The sequence below is a fragment of the Phascolarctos cinereus genome, unplaced genomic scaffold (genome assembly GCF_003287225.1).
Source record: "Phascolarctos cinereus isolate Bilbo 61053 unplaced genomic scaffold, phaCin_HiC Scaffold_3;HRSCAF=262, whole genome shotgun sequence".
Taxonomy (NCBI): Eukaryota; Metazoa; Chordata; class Mammalia; order Diprotodontia; family Phascolarctidae; genus Phascolarctos; species Phascolarctos cinereus.
The window spans coordinates 78259717-78280654 of record NW_027555736.1 but is presented as its reverse complement, the minus strand read 5'-3'; the positions used below and the strand labels follow the sequence as shown (position 1 = coordinate 78280654).

General features: G+C 37.9%; 1 protein-coding gene across 1 annotated transcript in view; it reads left to right on the top strand.

Moving 5' to 3' along the window:
* The window catches only part of PLCE1 (phospholipase C epsilon 1), a 339193-nt gene that overhangs the window by 252330 nt on the left and 65925 nt on the right, over positions 1-20938 (top strand). Inside the window, exons 19-20 of the mRNA XM_020964068.2 lie at positions 480-638; positions 12287-12416. Coding sequence (XP_020819727.1) covers positions 480-638; positions 12287-12416 — 289 coding nt within the window. The remainder of the gene's footprint in view (positions 1-479; positions 639-12286; positions 12417-20938) is intronic.

Here is a 20938-nt window from a genome sequence, read left to right as displayed (position 1 = left end):
TACTTGAGCCTTACTACTGAATAGGATCAGACAGTTTGATCGGTAGCACACCCTGGTGGTTAAATATCTGAGGATGGGGAGGAATAGAAGGTGGGAAAGGGGAGTTTTATTTTCCTCTTTAGTTTTTTGTCTTTTAGTCCTGTTGCTGGGATGCTGTGGATTTGCAAGCCTTTTAGATTTTTGCTCATAACTGAGTCTCCTAATTGATACTATAAAACACTTGATTCAGTGGAAGCTGGTTGAGAGCTTATGACTGACCGTTCATAAAGAGCTTCTTTCCTGCCTTCCCAGTTTTTTCCTCTTGCTCTTCCTACCCCTCCTGCCAGAGACTCTCAAAAAATTTCTTTCCCTAGTTCTCTGCCAAGAGCTGTTATGGGAAGGCAGCCCTGTACTGAGGCAGATGTGGGCCTTCCACCCCTGTGTAAGCAAAACTAGACATGAGTAACAGAAGTTTACTGTTTGTCTATTTTATATTTCAGAATGTATTTGGAGAAAAACTAGTTGCCAAGTTTTTGTTTGAGAGTGATTTCTCTGATGATCCGATGCTTCCTTCACCTGACCAACTTAGGAGAAAAGTGCTTCTTAAAAACAAAAAGCTGAAAGCTCATCAGACTCCAGTGGATATATTAAAGCAAAAGGTATGTTCTCTACACAAAGAAATTTTTAAAATATTACTACAAACTAGGAACAAAGAACTAGTAGCATTGTTATATTTCATGTGGCCTTTTCTTTGCTGCAGTGAAGCAGTTAATCAAGAGAATAAATTACTAATTTTTGGTTATGTTTTCCCAAATAATTAATAAAGCTAGAACTAGAAATTCTGGAAACTGGGACGAAAGAGGGTGGGGGTAGGATAGAAAGAGCCTAGACAGGCAAAAGCCTTCTCCTGCCCAAAGAGGGAGAGTACAAAAAAAAGTCCCTCCCTGCTCTTGCAATCTCACCAGTATATCCCAGTATGGATGATCAGGTTAAATGCAGTCATATGAGGCAGCCCTTTGGAGGAGGCCTGGGTCAGGATTGTGGGGGGAAGCGGAAGAAACAGGGGGTATAAAGGGAAAGGTAGATACCCTGGTGATAGAAGGTGGGACCCTCATGATGCAGTCACACCAGACAGCCCTTGAGAGGAGGTGGGAGGATGTGGCCGTGGAGTGGGAAAGGGATGAGACCAGGGTCTGCTGGAGCCCCTCAAACTGGCTCACAGAGCCAGTTGTTAAATTTTCAATATGAGCATTTAAACCTTTTAAATCAGCTACAAGTAAGGGCTTGATTTATTGTTTTATTGATTTCCAGATATAAGAAAGTGACAAACAAAATGCTAATAATGCAGATTAAACTTAAAAATGTGCCCCATCTTTTTTTTTTTTGAGAATTAATTGTTGAACATTTATCAGCTCACCACTGGGTGACACCCTCAGGTTTTTCAAGATACCAGGGCACACGGAGAATTGGGAAGGTCTGAGATGGAGTGAAGAAGAATTCTACTACCTCCCTCTTCCTCACTCCCAAGCACATCACCTGTCTACCATATTTGCATTTTGGTTTTCTAAGTTATATTTAGAAAAAACTTCCTGTAATCCACTTCAAAAAATCTTTGTTTTTGTGAAATTTGTTTCCCCTAGAATCTGTTTACTTTTTTGAAATGTTCTATGAAAGGCAATAGCAGAAAAATACCAAAACAGGAAACAGAATTCTTAATTCTAGTCATAGCTCTCCTACCTACTGGCCCTATGACTAGTCACTTACCTTCTGTTGAATCTCAGTCTCCTCATCTATAAAATTGGCAAAATAATAACTGCCTTCCCTCTCCTGAGGGATAATTATAATGATCTGGTAAGAAAATAAACATGAAAACAAAAAAAAGTAAGAAAATAAACATGAAAGTGTTTTGCACACTGGGAAGTATGATAAAACTATAAGGAATTGTTTTTGTTATTTCTTTTATGTGTAAATATTGTGATTACTTGGAGCTTTTAAATGGCCCACATTTACATAATTTTTGACAGTTTGCAAACTGTATCCCCCTAACATCCTTACAGTAAGTAGTAAGAGTACTATTATTTTCTTTCTACAGTTGAGGAAATGGAAGCTCTGAGAAATAAGATGATTTCCCCTTAGCTAGTTAAGGTCAGAACTGGGATCTCAAACACAGGTTTCCCAATTCTAAGTCAGTTGAGTCCAGCACTTGCTGCTATGTGCTGAGCACAGCATGAAGTGTTGAGATACAAAGAAAGACAAAAACAGTCCCTGCCTTCCAGGAGTTTACTACGTAATAGGTAAGAATATGCAGACAACTGTGTATGAACAATATATACAGGCTAATCTAGAGAACATCAGAGAGGAAGCACTGGCATCAGAGGGAATGAAGAAAGGCTCCATGTGGAAGGCAGGATTTTATATGAGACATTAAGGAAGTCAGGAATCAAAGATAAGGACAATGCAGAAAGTTGGGAGTTACAGTGTCTTGTGTGGGCAGCGGCAGAAAGGAGGCCAGTGTCATAGCACCATAGAGTATGTGGAGAAGAATAAAGTGTGAAAACACTGGAAAGGTGGGAGAGGGTCTTTAAAAGTCAAGCAGTTCATTTCATCTTTGATCCTACAGGGGATAGGAGGCCACTGGAGTCTGTTGAGTGGGGGACGGGACGGTGACATAGTCAGATCTGTGCTTTAGGAAGATCGCTTTGACAGCTGACTGGATGATAGACTAGGTGGGAGAGACATTTGAGAAAGGGAGACCAACCAACAGGTTATTGCAATACTTTAAGCATAAGGTGATGATGCCAGGGTAGTGGCAGTGTCAAAAGGAGAGAGGTGTTGTATTAGTAGAATTGATAAGACATGGCAGCAGATTGGATGCGAAGAGTGAAGAGCCAAAGATGACCCTAGATTGTGAGCCTTGGTAACTGGAAGGATGATTGTACCCCCAAAAGTAATAAGGGAATTAAGAAGAGGGGAGGGTGTTTTGGGGGAAGTCATGAAATGAGCAGTTTTGGACGTGTTAAGCTTAGAATGTCTGTTGTCATCAGTTTCTACCCATTCTTCCTAATTCTTCCTGGAACCAAACAGAATAAGTATAATCCCTTTTCCACGCAGCATTGATGACGATGACAATGATGTTGTTATCAAAAAAAATGTGCCAGGTGTTGTGCTGCTAAGCACTTTAAAAATACTATCTCATTTGAGCCCCACAGCAACCCTGAGAGATCAGTGGTATTATTACATCCATTTAACAGAGGAGGATCCCAAGGCAGACAGAGGTGAAGTGACTTGCCCACAGAGCTATTAAGTGTCTGAAGCTAGATATGAACTCAGGTCTTCTTGACTTCAGGCCCATTGCACTATCCACTCTATCTACTAGGCCACCTAGCTGCCTATAAACAGCAGCCCTTCAAATATTTGAAGACAATTATTTTCCTGTTTTCTCCAACTAATTTTCATATGGTATGAACTCAAGATCCTTTACTGTTCTGATTGTTCTCTTTTCTGAGCATTCTCTAGTTATCAGTGTCTTTATTAAAATGTAATGTTCAGAGCCAAGATGGTGGAGTAAAAGCAGTGACTTGCCGGAGCTGTCCCCCAGACCCATCCAAATACCTGCAAAAAATGGCTCTGCACAAATTCTAAAGCAGCAGAACCCACAAAAAGACAGAATGAAACAAATTTCCAGCCCAAGGCAACCTGGATGGTTAGTTGGGAAGGTATATCGTGCCGGGCAGGGAGAGGAACGCAGTTTGGCATGGGTGTGCAGGCAAAACAGGCCTCAGCAAACCTGGAGCAGCCCTCAGAGGACTGAATCATGGGCAGCTGTGGCAGTTTCCAGACCTTTCAACCCACGAATGCCAAAGACAACTTAGAAAGTCAGTAGGAAAAGTCTGTGACTGCTGTGAGAGAGAAGCTCCATCCCAGCCCAAGTCCCCGAACTTGGCCCTGGGGTGGCAGCTGCTTCCAGGGCTTCCAGCCCACAGACTGAGAGGGAATCAAGTAGCTGATCAGAGGGTGATTGTAGGGATCTCTTTGCTGGTACAGGATTCGCTTGCTTTGCCTTTGTTTGGATCTGGGTCACAGTTGTGGGTGGTGGTCTTGGGGCGAGGAGGAGTGCTGGCGTGGTGTAGCTTATAGTCTGCATAGTTCCAAGGCAGAAAAGAGTGCTTGTGGTCACTCATAGACCAGACCACAGGCCAGGGAAGGAGTAAACACCTCACTCTTTATCATACCACCTTGGAGGAATTGAAAATTTATAGGTCCCTAGTAGTATCTCTGAAAACAGTTACACAAAACCCCTAAAGCTTGGAACAGTACATTCTCCACACTGGAAGCATACCCCTACCTTAACAAAGAGTTTATAACTCAAGTAATTGGCTGGGATCATGAGCAAACCTTGCAAAAAAAGTCAAACCATAGAATCTTTCTTTGGTGACAAAGAAGATTGAAACATACAACCAGAAGACAACAAAGTCAAAGTTCCTACATCCAAAGCCTCCAAGAAAAATATGAATTGGTCCCAGGCCATGGAAGAGCTCAAAAAGGATTTTGAGAAGCGAGTTAGAGAAGTAGAGGGAAAAATGGGAAGAGAAATGAGAGTAATGCGAGAAAATCATGAAAAACAAGTCAACAGCTTGCTAAAGGAGACCCAAAAAATACTGAAGAAAATAATACCTTAAAAAATAGCCTAACCCAAATGGCAAAAGAGGTCCAAAAAGCCAATGAGGAGAAGGATGCCCTAAAAAGAAAAATTGGCCAAATGGAAAAGGAAGTCCAAAAGCTTACTGAAGAAAATACTTCCTTAGGAGACCCAAAAAAAACTGAAGAAAATAACACCTTAAAAAATAACCTAACCCAAATGGCAAAAGAGGTCCAAAATGCCCTAAAAAGAAAAATTGGCCAAATGGAAAAGGAAGTCCAAAAGATTACTGAAGAAAATACTTCCTTAAAAATTAGAGTAGAGCAATTGGAAGATAGTGACTTTATGAGAAATCAAGACACTGTAAAACAAATCCAAAAGAATGAAAAATTAGAAAACAATGTGAAATATCTCATTGGAAAAACAACTGACCTGGAAAATAGATCCAGGAAAGAGAATTTAAAAATTATTGGACTGTCTGGAAGCCATGATCAAAAAAAGAGCCTAGACATCATCTTTCAAGAAATTATCAAGGAAAACTGCCCTGATATTTTAGAACCAGAGGGCAAAATAGAAATTGACAGAATCCACAGATCTCCTCCTGAAAGAGATCCCCAAAGGAAAACTCCTAGGAATATTGTAGCCAAATTCCAGAGTTCCCAGGTCAAGGAGAAAATATTACAAGCTGCCAGAAGGAAACAATTCAAGTACTGTGGAAACACAATCAGGATAACACAAGATTTAGCAGCTTCTACATGAAAGAACCCAGGGCATGGAATATAATATTCCAGAGGGCAAAGGAGATAGGATTACAACCAAGAATCACCTACCCAGCAAAACTGAGTATAATCCTTCAGAAGAAAAAATGGTCATTCAGTGAAATAGAGGACTTTGAAGCATTCCTGATGAAAAGACCAGAGCTGAATAGAAAATTTGACTTTCAAATGCAGGACTCAAGTGGAACATGAAGAGGTAAACAGGAAAGAGAAATCGTAAGAGACTTATTAAGATTGAACTGTTTATGTTGCTGCATGGAAAGATGATATTTATAACTCATGAGACCTTTGTCAGTATTAGGGTAGTTGAAGGAAAAAAATTGTATGTATGTATATGTAGATAGATAGATAGAGGGCACAGGGTGAATTGAAGATTAAGGGGTCATATCTGAAGAATAAAATTAAGGGATGAGTGAGGATGATACTCGGAGAAGAAGAAAGGGAGAGGTAGAATGGGGTAAATTATCTCACAAAAAAAACCCAGAAAAGTCTCTTACAGTGGAGGGGAAGCAGGGGAAGGTGAGAGGGAATGAGTGAATCTTATTCTCTTAGGATTTGGCTTAAGGAGGGAATAACATACACATTCAGTTGGGTATGGAAATTTGTCTTACCCTACAGGAAAATAGGGAGAGAAGGGGACAAGAGAGCAGGGGGATGATAGAGAGGAGGGCAGATTGGGAAAGGGGGGTAATCAGAAGGAAATACTTCTGAGGAGGGACAGGGTCAAAAGAAAGAATAGAATAAATGGGAGGGCAGGATAGGATTAAGGGAAATAGAGTTAGTTTTTCACAACATGTCTACTATGGAAGTGTTTTGCATAACTGCACATGTATAACCTATATTGAGTTGTTTGCTTTCTCAATGAGGGTGGGTGGGGAGGGAGGAAGAGAGAAAATTAGAAACCTAAAGTTTAAAAAACATATGTTTAAAAAAAAATGTTTTCACATGCTACTGGGAAATAAGAAATACAGGAGATAGGGTATAGAAGTCTATCCTGCCCTACAGGAAAATAGAAGGGGAAGGGGATAAGAGAAGTGGGGAGAGATAGAAGAAAGGACAGACTAGGGGAAGGGATATTCAGAATGCATGCCATCTTGGGGTGGGGGGAGGGGCAAGATGGGGTGAAAATTTGGAACTCAAAAACTTGAGGAAGTGAATGTTTAAAACTAAAAATAAATAAATTTATATTTAAAAAAAAAGAAAAGAAAATACTTCCTTAAAAATTAGAATGGAGCAATTGGAAGCTAGTGACTTTATGAGAAATCAAGGCACTGTAAAACAAACCCAAAAGAATGAAAAATTAGAAAACAATGTGAAATATCTCATTGGAAAAAAAAACTGACCTGGAAAATAGATCCAGGAAGGAGACTTCGTAAAATTATTGGACTGTCTGAAAGCCATGATCAAAAAACAGAGCCTAGACATCATCTTTCAAGAAATTATCAAGGAAAACTGCCCTGATATTTAGAACCAGAGGGCAAAATAGGAATTGAAAAAAGCCACTGATCACCTCCTGAAAGAGATCCCCAAAGGAAAACTCCTAGGAATATTATAGCCAAATGCCAGAGTTCCCAGGTCAAGGAGAAAATATTGCAAACTTCCAGAAAGAAACACAATCAGGATAACACAAGATTTAGCAGCTTCTACATGAAGGGACCAGAGGGTTGGAATATAATATTCTGGAGGGCAAAGGAGATAGGATTACAACCAAAAATCACCTACCCAGCAAAACTGAGTATAATCCTTCAGAAGAAAAAATGGTAATTCAGTGAATTAGAGGTCTTTCAACTATTCTTGATGAAAAGACCAGAGCTGAATAGGAAAACTGACTTTCAAATACAAGACTCAAGAAAAACGTGAAGGGGTAAACAGGAAAGAGAAATCAAAAGAGACTTAGTAAGATTGAACTGTTTACATAACTGCATGGAAATATGATAATTGTAACTCATGAGACCTTTGTCCATATTAGGGTAGTTGGAGGGAAAAAAGTATATTATGTAGATGGATGGATGGATAGATAGATAGATAGATAGATAGATAGATAGATAGATAGATAGATAGATGGAGAGCACAGGCTGAGTCGAAGATGAAGGGGTGATATCTCGAGAATAAAATTAAGGGGTGAGAGAGGATTATATTGGGAGAAGGAGAAAGGGAGAGGTAGAATGGAGTAGATTATCTCACATAAAATAGACAAGAAAAGGCTTTTATAGTGAAGGGGAAATGGGGAAAATGAGAGGAGATGAGTGAATCTTATTCTCATAGGATTTGGGTTGAGGAGGGAATAACATACACACTCAATTGGGTATGGAAATCTATCTTACCCTACAGGAAAATGGGGGAGGGGGAGACAAGAGGGCAGGGGGATAATAGAGGTGAGGGCAGACTGGGGGAGGGATAATCAGATACAAACACTTCTAAGGAGGAACGGGTCAAAAGAGAGAATAGAATAAATGGGGGGCAGGATAGGATTAAGGGAAATAGAGTTACTTCACAACATGACTACACATGTATAACTTGTATCAAGTTACTTGCCTTCTCAATGAGGGTAGGTGAGGAGGGAAGAAGGAAGAAATTTGGAACCTAAAGTTTTAAAAACAAATGTTAAAAAAATTTTTTTTTCACATGCAGCTGGGAAATAAGATATACAGGAAATAGGGTATAGAAATATGTCCTGCCCTACAGGAAAATTGAAGGGGAAGGGGATACGAGAAGGGGAAGAGAGATAAAAGGGAGAGCAGATTAGGGGAAGGGATATTCAGAATGCATGCCATCTTGGGGTGGGGGAAGGGACTAGATGGGGAGAAAATTTGGAACTCAAAATCTTGTGGAAGTGAATGTTGAAAACTAAAAATAAATATTTTTTTTTAAAAAAGAATCAGCATAACACAATTTTTAGATGTAAAAACTGAGGCCCAGAGAAATAAAATTATTTGTCTGATGTCACACACACACACACACACAAAATGTAATCTTTAATATTGAACCTCAGTATTATAGATGTGTCTACCCACGAAAGATATAATTAAACTATCATTGCATTATTCCTAGAAGTTATACTGTACTTGATTGATGTAACCAAGATGAATGCACTCTAATGAGATATTTTTCAGACAAATTGTTATCTCATTATGTCCCCTTCATCTTGTACCAATAAACTTGATTTCTTTAAAACAATGTGATACTTCATATTTATCCCAACTGAATTTGGTTTTATCAAATTCAGTCCAATATCATAGGCTGTCAGTGTTAGTCCTCCCACATCTGTGTAATCTTCCAATTTTATAAGCATCCCATTTATACTTTGTCCTAGACATCAGTCAGTATGACAAACACCACTTATCTAAGCATAAATCTTGGGGCACCCCACTGGTCATCCTCCCAAGTTGACATTGAAACGTTAAATACAGTGGTAAGGACAAATGAAAAAATAACACAGGAAATGTCTTGTGTTTGGTTGAGAGAATCGTATGTGCCCTTTGGATCTGCTTATTAAGAAACAAGTAATCATTTCAGAATTTCACAAGTATGTCAGTAGAAGAGTTCTGGTTTAAAGTTTGTCAGTTTGAGAGAGTGTTACAGAAGTGAAGGAAAAAATCAGGCTTCTAAAAGGGAATTGGAAGGGTGGAGGGGAACTTACAGATTTTCTTCTTCCCCATCCCCTACTGACCTCATCATGAGAAAAACTGGGCCAATAATAGGCCCAGTCTAGGATAGAGAAGCACACCAAGGGCAGATAGTTGTAGAGATAAACACCTGATAAAGGGTACAGCTTTAAAAAGTATGACCCCTTGCACCAGAGAGGAATGCAAACTACAGACTCAAGAAAAGAGTTCTAAACCGTGATGTATAAGGAGGTATGTATAACCCTTTGCCACACAGATATCCTACACGTGTGCCTTGCACTCTTCCCATGGATACTCTGTGTATTTTTTTTTGTACCAATTATTCTTATTATGCCAGTTAAATCTACTGGTTGATCATTAGTCTGGGAGGAGAGTATGAGCTACAATTGAAGAAATAGTCACCCACAGGATTTCCTCTAGAACCTGTTACAAGAGCCCCTTCTGGGGAACCAATGTATACATGCAAGTTGGGGGGAAGGGGTAACCCAGAGCAAGTGCTACATCAGTGTATCCATATGCTTATCAAAGTTCACTGATAAAATTAACTGGAAAAGGAAATGGCAAACTCACTTCAGTATCTTTGCCAAGAAAACCCCAAATGGGGGTTTAATTAAACACAACTCAAACAATTAACAACAGCAACAGTATCAAAGTTCATTATTCCACCAATGGGAACAAGACTTCTAGGTTCACTAGTAGTAAAAAATCACCAAAACAGATGCCCAGAACTCATAGGGTCATCCAGACTTCTTCAGAAAATGGTTTTGGTATAGCTCTGAATGAAAAAGGGAGTTTCATTATTAAAAAATTACCTTTTTACAATCTTTGTTTTGTCTTGCCTCTGACAAGTGTCTTTCTTCATGGTAATGGTCATCAGCTCTTTAGTTTGGTTTTTTGTTTTTTTGTTTTTACTGATCTTCTCATTATCCTTCCATCTTCAGGAAGCCAGTGTTATATTCTAACAACTCCTCCAACTTGCCAGGTTCCTCTGAAAGTTGCTGCTTGTTTTCTGAGGACTAACTGTTTGTAGAAATAATTTTTCAGGGTGATGGCACTTTGCTATCTAGGTTTTCCAGACACCACTCTCTCCTGGTTCTGTTCCTACCTATCTGATTGCTCCTTCACTGTCTCCTTTGCTGAATCCCCCTGCAGATCATGTGCTCTAACCATAGGTATCTCTCAGGGTTCTGTCCTGGGCCGCCTTCTCTTCTACCTCAATACTACCTCACTTGGTGATCTGATCAGTTCCCATGGATTTAATTACCATCTCTGTGCTGATGATTCTCAGATCTAACTATCCTGCCCCAATCTCTCTGCTGACCTCCAGTCTCACATCTCTAGCTTCCCATCAGACATCTAGTACTAGATGTCCAGAGACAAATTAAATTCAATATGTTCAAAAACTCATTTATCTTTTCCCCTAAACCTGCCCCTTCCCCCCTTCTCCAGTCCTTCAGGATCCTAATCTAGGAGTCATCCAGGAATCCTTACTATCTCTAACCATCACCATCCCATATCCAAGCTGTTTTCAAGGCTTGTTGATTTCACTTTTTCAACATCTCTCCAATATACCCCCTTCTCTCCTCTGACACATTTTTTAGAGTAGACCCTCATCACTTCTCACCTGGACTGTTGTTGCAAGAGCTTGCTAGTGGGTCTGCCTGCCTCAGTTCTCATCCTCCTCCAATACATCCTCCATTCAACCACCACAGTGATTTTTCTAAATCACAGGTCCTATCACGTCACCTCCCTTCCCGCTCAATAAATTCCAGTGGCACCCTGTTGCCTCCAGGATCAAATACAAAATCCTCTGTTTGGGATTCAGAACACTGCATGATGTACCTTTCCAGGTGTGTTAAACTTTACTCCCCAATAAGATTCTTTGATCCAGTGACACTGGCTTCCTGGCTGTTCCATAAATAAGATACTCCATCTCTCAGCTCCAGGTATTTTCTCTGGCTGTCCCCCATGCCTACTGAATTTCCCTGGCTTCCTTTAAGGCCCAAATAAAATCCTATCTTTTACAGGAACCCTTTCCTAATGCCCTCTTAATTCTAAAGCCTTCTCTTTCTTAATTATTTCCTTTTTATCCTACATATAACTTGCTTTGATTATACTTGTTTGCATGTTGTCTCCCCCATTAGATTGTAAGCTACTAGAGGAGAAAGACTATCTTTCGCCTCTTTTTGTATCACTAATACTCAGCACATTTCCTGGCACATAGTAAGTACTTAAATAAATGTTTACTGATTGTTGATTGATTACTTGTGCTTTGACATGACTGACCCTGTCTCATTGTGGGCTTTAAAGACAAGAATCAGTCGTCTTCCCCTACACCAACAGCTGCTGAAGTCTCTCTAAGAGTTATTGATACTCTTTAACAGCTATAGTTGTTGAACATTGCCTTGGAGTAATATCCATTCTTAAAGACCACAGAATTAAAAACACAACAAATAGGAGCAGTTGCCAAAATGTGTGTGGCACAAAATCCAACACTCAGCTGACAGAGAACTAACTAAAGGTATAGAAACTAGCACACCTGAGTTTTATTTGGTTAAAGTTCTGAGTCAGTGTAGCATGAATAGAAACACATAGGGCAGACGATTGCTGTCACATAATTAAATCATATCAAAATTATTATTTGTACCAAGTGATACAGTGGATAAGAGCACTGGGCCTGGAGTCAAAAAGACCAGAGTTCATATCATGTAGATACTTACTAGCTGTGTGACTCTGGGCAAGTCACTTACCCCCTGCCGACACAAAACTGGAAAAGGAAGTGGCAAACCGTTCCAGTATCTTTGCCAAGAAAACCCCACAGACAGTTGGTCCATGAGGTCATGAAGAATCAGATACAACTGAACAAAAACAACATTCACACATCACTGTACTCTGAGTCTGGCCGTTCAGTCAGATCCTCTGATCCATTGATCCGGTACTCGTCCAGGTCACTTGCTTTGGCCTTGTTTTGGCCCCCAAGTATCATATAGTTCTGTTAAAATGCTTCATATTGGGAATATATGCTATTGAGAAGAGATAAAAAGTTTTTATTAGTGGTTTTTAGAGTTGTGAGATTTCAGTAGGAGTACAGACGTTGATTCTGGTATTGATACTGTTTCCAGAAGATCTGAATTTTTTCCCTTTAAATGAGCTAAAGTCAATAAATTTTTGGGGAGATTGTCAGCATTAAAAGTTATATTTAAAAGTTAGAAATCAAAATTCAGTAGTTTAATGTTTACAGTTTTAAGTTATTTTCATCTTAACAGGCTCATCAGTTGGCATCGATGCAAACACAGACTAGTAATGGTGGTAGTGTCAATCCTACTCCTGCTAATAATGACGAAGAGGACGATGAGGAGGATGAATATGATTATGACTATGAATCTCTTTCTGATGGTAAGAAAAGAATACTATGGAGTTCTTAGAGAAATATTTGAATTATTTTCATTGACTTTTTTCATAAATAAAGCTGCCACGTGAATTAAGGCGAGGCAAGTTCCCTTTTTATAAAAACTTTTAGACTACAGTCACTTAACATGGGCCAAGGAACATAACAGTAACAGCCACTGCAGTACTCACTCTAGGTAAGGGATCAATGTAAGAAAATCTTTTTTCTCTCCTCTAGTAAAGAAAACTGAAGCAGGCAGAGGTTAAGGGACCTGCCCAGGATCACACAGCTAGTGTCTGAGGCCAGATTTGAATTTGGCACTTCCTGACTCCAGGCCCAGCTCTCTAACCACTGTATCAAAATGCTTGATTATCATGGCAATAATCACCCTCCCCCATATAACCAGTGAGTCCTCTCACTCCTACTCTCTAACCTACTTCTCTTACAATCCATTTTAGCTTTCCTTTCACTTTTCTTCTACTAGGGCTCATTCCAGGCCAATCTCTAAGCCTCCATGGGATCAACCCAACCCTGGGTCTACATTCTGATGCTCTTAAATGGGCCTGGGGAATTGCAGGTTCTTTTTCTCTATGGCCTTTAAGACACAGCTTCTTCTCTTTTAGCCCCATTGTCCCATTGAGTTTTTAACAGTAGCTAGCCTTAAAATACAATCTGACATAAGTGCATTAGAGTTATAAAATGAAGTACTGTGTATAGTGTCAGGGAAAAGGGCATTAATATGCCTGGAGGATCAGAGGTGACTTCAAGGGGTGGACATTTAAGTCAAGCTGAAAGAATAATTAGGAATTCCACTGGTAAAAAAAGAGGGAGAAGGAATTCCAGGCAGAGATAAAATAGGATTAGAGATTATAGGGGACTGCTGGGAGAAGATTCTCCCTCTCCTGATGAACCTTTGTGGCACTTACAGTCTTGGACACCAAGACATTAAATGACTTGACCAAGTTCACTATCACTACTTGTCTCTTAAACCCCTGCCCCAAACTTCTCTGTTACTGCCCTCTCAATTACACAGGATTGCAATCTGTCATCCTCTGCACTTCTCCACACATGCTTCAAAAATCTGACCTTGAAGTTTTGTTATTTCCACCATCACATCTCTCATAAGCATCCCTTCTTCCCACTCACACAGCCACCATGCTGGTGCAGGCTCTCATCACCTTGCGACTGTACTATTGAAATAGCCTTTTAGTTGCTTTCACTGCCTCAGGTCTGCTTACTAGACCATAGGGCGCCACTCAAAAGTTTTTTAGCAGAAAATTGGCATGAACATACTGGGGTGGAGGGGAGAGGAGATTAAAAGGTGGCAAAGTAGCAATAAGAAGAAAGGCCCATTCAGGAGCATTTTGAGAACCAGGGACTGATGGAGAGGGCCCAGACTCAGCACTGTGGCAGGAAAATGGTGATCCTGGTGATACTTGAACTGGTACAGAGTAAAGACATTTTACTCAATATAATTTTCATGAGTTATGCTTAGCAAAAGAGACATTTAATATTTCTGCTTTTCCGTATTTGTTTGTGAGATTTTTTTTATGTCCTAATACATGGTCAAATTCTATGAAAGTGTCACAAACAGTAGAGAATAGGCATGCTCCTTTCCACTCCCATTCAGTATTCTCTAGAGATTTAACAGATGTAATGCTTCTAAAATTGTAATCAGGTACTTTTTAATTTATCGTTTGGTTAGATTTATCTAGATCTGAGATTTTCTTACTATTTTAGTTTTACTGACTATTTCTTCCTGTAATTCATTTAACTTTTTTTTGAAGAGTTTAGATGCTATGCCATTTGGTGCATATGTGTGTAGTATTGATATTAATTCATTGACTATGGTATCTTTCAGCAAATTGTGATTTTCTTGTCTATTTATTTTTATTCGATTTGCTGTTGTTTTGTCTGAGTTCATGATTACTACCCTTGCCTTTTTAACCTCAGCTGAAGCATGATAAATTCTGCTCCAACCGTTTATTTGATGATGTTAAAAGAATAAAGAAATGTATTTTCTGTTTCAAATGTGTTTCTAATAAAACCATATTTTTGGATTCTTGTTTCTAAACGATTCTGCTAGCTTCTTCCATTTTATACATGAGTTCATCCCATTCACATTTACAGTTACAACTGTTAATTGTGTATTTCCCTCCATCCTATTCTTATATTTTTTTTCTCCTGTTTCCTGCCCCATCTTTAATAGTTTGTTTTCCCTTTTAATCTGCTCTCCCCATTATCTTCCCCAACCTCTTCTTTAACTTCTTTCTTCTTGTTTAACTGTTAGGTGAAATGTACTTCTGTACCCAAATGTGTGTGTATGTTTAGTTCTTCCTTCCTTTGACCAATTCATGTGATAGTGAGATTCATATGTCACCCACTCTCCATCCCCTGACTTTCTCCTCATTGTAGATTTCTACTTTATCACTCTATCTGTGTGATTTATAATTTTTCCTATTCTTCTTCTTTCCTCACTCCCTCCTTCTACCAATATATACCTCTTCCCCTCTTTTTTCTTTCTTCCTTTAAGATCATCAAAACATAATAACCCCTTTCAGGCCTCTGTTTAATTAGATTCCCTCTATGATCCCTGATGAGTTCTGAAGGAATACTTGTGTCATTTTCCTATATAAGAATGTAAACAATTTAACCTTGTTTTGACTCCCATGATTGCTCACTTATGGTTGTCTTTTAATGCTTCTCTTGACTCCTATGTTTATATGTCAGATTTTCTACTCAACTCTGGTCCTTTCATCTGGAATGTTCAGAAGTCCTCTTTTTTGTTAAAGGACCATCCACCCCCTGCCCTTGCCACCTCTGTACAATTATACTCAGGTTTGGTAGATAAGTTATTCTTTTTTGTAAGCCTAGATCTTTGCTTTCTGGGATATCATTTTTCAAAGTATTCATTCCTTAGTAGTGTTAGCTGATAAATCATCTATGATTCTGACTGAGGCACTTTGGTATTTGAACTCTTTCTTTCTGTCTACTTGTAATTTTTTTTTTACTTCAGACATCTGGATTTTGGCTATAATATTTCTGAGTTTTTATTTTGTGGTTTCTTTAAGGAAGTAACTGTCAGATCCTTTAAATGTCTCCTTTACCCATTGGTTCTGAGAGATCTGGGCAGTTTTATGATTTCTTAAAATGTGATGTGTAGGCCTTTTTTTTTGTTCATAGCTTTCAGGTAGTCCAAAGATTCTTAAATTACCTCTCCAAAATGTTTTCCAGATCAGTTGATTTTGCCATGAGATATCTAATTTTCTTCTATTTTTTTTCAGTCTTTTGACTTCATTTTACTATTTCTTGATGTCTCGTGGAGTCATTGGCTTCTATTTAGTCAATTTTATTGTTTAAAAAAATATGCTTTTGTTGACAACTTCTGTTCCTGAATCACCATAGTTATCTCAAGTATTCCTCTCCCTCCCAGAGAGCCATCCCATTTAATAAATAGTGTTTCTTGGAGAGGAAAAAAAAATCAACATAACTGATTAATACATTGAAAACTTCCAAAAACCTATGTAATGTATAACACCTCCCACCTCCACAAAGGGGTAGATTGGCGGTATCCTCTCACATGTCTTTTCATTCAAGTTCTACTTGATCTTTGTAATTTTGTTACATTCACTTTTGATATTTTGCTACATAGTTCTTTTATTTGCATGGTTGTAGTTGTTGTATATATTGTTTTCATGACTGCTTACTTCACTCTGCAGTATTTCATATAGATCTTTCTGTGATTTTCTGTAGTCATCAAATACATAATTTCTTATAGGACAATAACATTCCATTATATTCATGGACCACAGTTTGTTTAGACATTTCAGAATTGATGAGCATCTACTTTGTTTCCAATTCTTTGTTATCACAAAATCTATGAATATTTTAGTGTATATGGGGAATTTCTTCTTATTGATAGCTTCCTTGGAGTATAAATCTAGTAAAGGACTCTCTGGTTCAAAGGGTATGGAGATTTTAGTTATTTGCATAACTCCAAATTGCTTTGCAAAATTGTTATACTGTGTCACAGGTTCACCAATAATGTATTAGTGTTCCTGTTATTCTGCAACCCTTCCAACATTAACTATTGACATTTTTTGTCATTTTTGCCAATTTGCAGGTCATAAGGTGAAACCTCAGAGTTGTTTTGATTTGTTTTTTTTTATTTCAGTAATTTGGGGCATTCTTTCATGTAGTTGAGAATACTTCACAATTCTTTTGAGAACTGTTTGTTCATATCCTTGGTCAGTTCTGATTTTTAGGGAATTACTTTCTCGGGTAACTTTTGTATTTTTTTGTTCTTATAGCTCATTTCTTTTTCTATTTTTCTCCTTCTCACACTCATTTATGTTTGTTTGTTTTATTTTGTTTTTCATTTTCACCTGGGCTGGAGGCTAGTGCTGAGTCCTTGCTTTGGTCCTGGGATCAGAGACAAAACCTAATGTTTGCTTCTGAACTTAATCGTCATTTAGAACATAGCTAGTCCTCTCCTCTTTATCACTTAATGGTGTTAAGTCCCCTCCTTTTTCTGTACTGGATCTCCGCTCCAAAAGAAGGGAGTGGAATTCAAAGGTGGCAGATGGGATATGGAAAAAGAGACACATTATTGCATTGTTGATGGTGCTGTGAACATCTGGTGGCTTTGAAAAGCAATTTGGAACTATGCCTAGAAAGTTACCAAACTATACATATTCTATGACCAGCTATATACCACTAGTAGGCTTATGTATAAAAAGGATTTTTTAAGAGGAAAAGGATCTATATGTACAAAAATATTTATAGCAGCTCATTTCATGGTAGCAAAAAATTTAGAAAATAGGAGAGGGGGAGGGATATTGGCAGAAACTATGATAATATGAAGAACAAAAGACATCAGTAAAAACTTAATTTTAAAAATAAAATGAAGAACCTCTGGAGTAGAAAAAATCTTGTTAATTGAAGAGATAAAAGCAAACTATTAAACTAAACACTGGATATGATTTTCATCAACAAGGAGGAATTGCTTATTGGAATAGTAATCATAGAAGGAGTGCCATAGTATTTCTGATCAAAGAAATCCTGGCATAATCTTACATGTAGCTTAGATTTGGGGCTAAAAATGGATTTTAGAGGTTTCAGAGAAAGGACAGGTAGGATCCAAGGCTAAAGTTCATCTTGGGAGAATTAGGAAGCTCTAAAGAATGAAATACCAACAATATTTTTTTTTAAAATACAGTTCTGTTGAAAAGAAAGAAAGTGTTTAGAGACCAACGTGAATACACAGAAAATGACTGACTTACAGTTTGAAAAAGAAATGTGCAAAAAGATTGAATCAGAGGTAGATAATGGAAGATTGATATAATGTAAAAAGTATGAAAGCTTAGAGTGAGCTCAAGCTGATGAGGAAGGCTAAGGACACAATATATTTTCGCTGTCAGAATTGCCCGTTTTAAATGAGAATAAATCTCTCAGCCCTTTGTAAGTAAGACAGTCTTTTGACTACACATTCAAAAACTCTGGGCTATAAGTCAAGAGAACTGATTTCTTTAGTTCCAGCTTTGCCACTGATGCTCTATGTAATCCTGGGCAAATAACTTTACCTCTGTAAGCATTTCTTCATTTCTAAAATAAATGAGTTGGCCTAAATGATCTCTAAGATGCCATCTAGCTAAAAGATTCTGCAGTTCTCACAGAGATTTTGAGAAGTGATGATCTCTTCATGCTCAGAAATTCCATGACTCCTGCATGGGGAATAGAATGATTTTTTTAGTTTAAAAGAAAAGGGCATGGGGGTAGGAAGAAAGGTTATTTCTCCTACATCTGCCTGTACACTAATTGATATATCTATTTCAAGTCATATGTTCTCACTGACTTCTATTATAATTTGTGTTACATTCCCACAAGGAAAAAGGTAATGAAAATACCACTGAAGAATCCCAGATCAACAAGCACTCTCTCTTAGTCTGTGTATTAACTGCATCTAATTCTCCATTACAAGAAATGAATTAAAGGGAAATAAATCATTTCATAGCTGCAAATTACGGGGCAGCTGGTAGCACATTGGATAGAGCATTGGATCTAGAGTCAGGAAGACTTGAATTCAAACAGACAGTTACTAGCTGTGTGACCCTGGGCAAGTCACTTAACCTCTGTCTGCCTCAGTTTACTCAACTGTAAAATGAAGATAATAATACCATCTGCTTTGCAGGGTTGTTATAAGGATAAAATGAGATAATATCTGTAAAAAGTATTTAACATGGTATATAGCAAATAGTAGCCACTATGTAGTGCTGATTCCCTTCTTCCTTACCTGCCCATAAATAATACCCAAGCCACCTTAGCATTTTAGAGGACGCTAACAAAAAAGGGAGCCTTCATTCACTAAAGATAATTGCTAGAACTTTTGGCACTTTTTACTTTGGATCCAAGAATCTGTGTGCTTTGCATATTCATTTAAAAGCAATAACAGTAAAAATATGAGGGAAAACTATCCAACATAATTAAATTGAGAGTTTTCTCTGACTCTGGCCAGATCCCAAACAAATCACATACTTATGTTCTTGGCCTTGTAACCATATTCTTTCCCTTTACTGTAGTTATTTTCCTCCCTGTGCTGAAATGTTTCCTCACCTGTCTCTGCATAGCTCCCAAGTTACCTCTAGATGAGAAAATAAAAACTGCACATTTAGGCAGAACAAATCACATTTTTCCTCAGAGACCCCAGGATAAATCTTGGAAGAAGCACTGTGATATTGTAGAAAGAAAACTGAACTGGAAGTCAGGAAACCCTTTTTCTATCCCCTTCTCTGACACTAATAATTAACAACCGTGTATAAATTCACTTCATGTCTTTGAACTCACTTTTTTTGGCAAAATGAAGTGGTTGGACTAGATTATCTCTAAACCCCTTTTCATCTCTTAAATTATATGATCAAAAGATGGGTAGTTGCTGAGAGAAAACTACAAAGAGAAAAAAATAGGGAAAGAAGTTTGCAGAGACAGGTCAATATGCAGTATCAGTAATAGCAATAAAACAAGTCAGGGAAAGGATAGACACCAAGATTAGAAAGCTTAAAAAGGATAATATATTTGTTATTTATCTAGAAGACTATCAGGTAATAGTAATCTGGCCTATACAAACTGAGAATTTAAATCTTTCTGTCCCCTAGGTAGTCTCCATAGCCTGTATTTATAAGTGGGTAGGCCAGATCTTTTTGACACAGATGTTAACCTAGGCCGTAATATAAATTCATACGAAGTCGTATGAAGATACTGTTTTCTTCTGGTGAAATTAATCTGTTTTTGTGTGTTTGAAATGAAACAGTAGTTCATAGTCAATAAAACATGGCAATAGCTTTAACATCGGCCTTGTGTTAATAGATTATGCCTTATCATGGAAAATACTTGGTAATGATCTTTGCACTTTAATTATTGCTAATCTTTGCCATGCCATACAGGAATTTTGAAGTTGTAAAGTATTCCTCATTTCTTTTGTTCCCTTTTATTCTGTGCCATTCTTGTCATTTAAACTCTGCTCAGCACTTCAGTTTAATTTCTCTGGCCTTATGTCTTAATTTTCTTTACTTTTATCCTCTGTCTGACTCTGTTTTTCTATAGCAGATGTCCTTAATGCTTCTCCCGCTCCTAACAGTCAGGAAGGTAAAGGCCATTTGAATTGATCATTTTAACTGCATGAATTTCAGCATTGTATTTTAAACTGCTTAATAGTGCTTAGCATGAAATTGTGGTACCTCTGCAAATAAGTATTAAAGAATAATTTCTGTATTTATTTTAGTACTTAGTAGCCTGCATGGCACTGATTTGGCATAAGAATATTTTGGTCTATGCATATATGGACTGAAAATAGTAAAACTTTAATAAGATGCCAAAGAAAATGTTAATAGACGAGTAGGGATAAAAACTGAATTTGTCACTAAAACTGTTGTTGTTGCTTCTGCATAGTGAATAGAATTTTAAATTATTAAAATGAAAGAGTATCTGTCAGATTTTTTTCAACCTGTTGACTGTTAACACTCTATAAATTTTTATAATTGTGGAGCTACTCAGCTTTGCCTCTCAACAATGAGATGTTGGAATATTTTCCAAGTTATTATATTTTTTCCTGGTTTCGACATTCTTGAAGCTCAAAAGAACTAGTAACAACATTAAATAGGGTGAATTAGAGCATAATTTGTATTCTGATATACTGGTATTTCAATCACAAAACAAATGTGGTCAGTCATTTTACACAATATAGCTTTGATATTCATCTTCATATATAAAGGTTAGGACACATCTACGTTACAACAAAACAACTTTCAACATCCATCAGTTTCTTAATCAATAAACTCAGTGAAGAGAAGCAGAGTTGCATAAGTGGTTAAAAATCTGATCTTAGAGTCAGGAAGAAAAGAGTTCAAGTTCTGCCTCTGAAACATAGGAGTTAAGTGACCCTGGGAAGTGCTAGGTAACTCTCTTAAGACAGTAAGGCTACAGAAGCCTTAGATAGAGGAACTTTCCTATCCCAATGAAATCAAAGGTAAGGTCC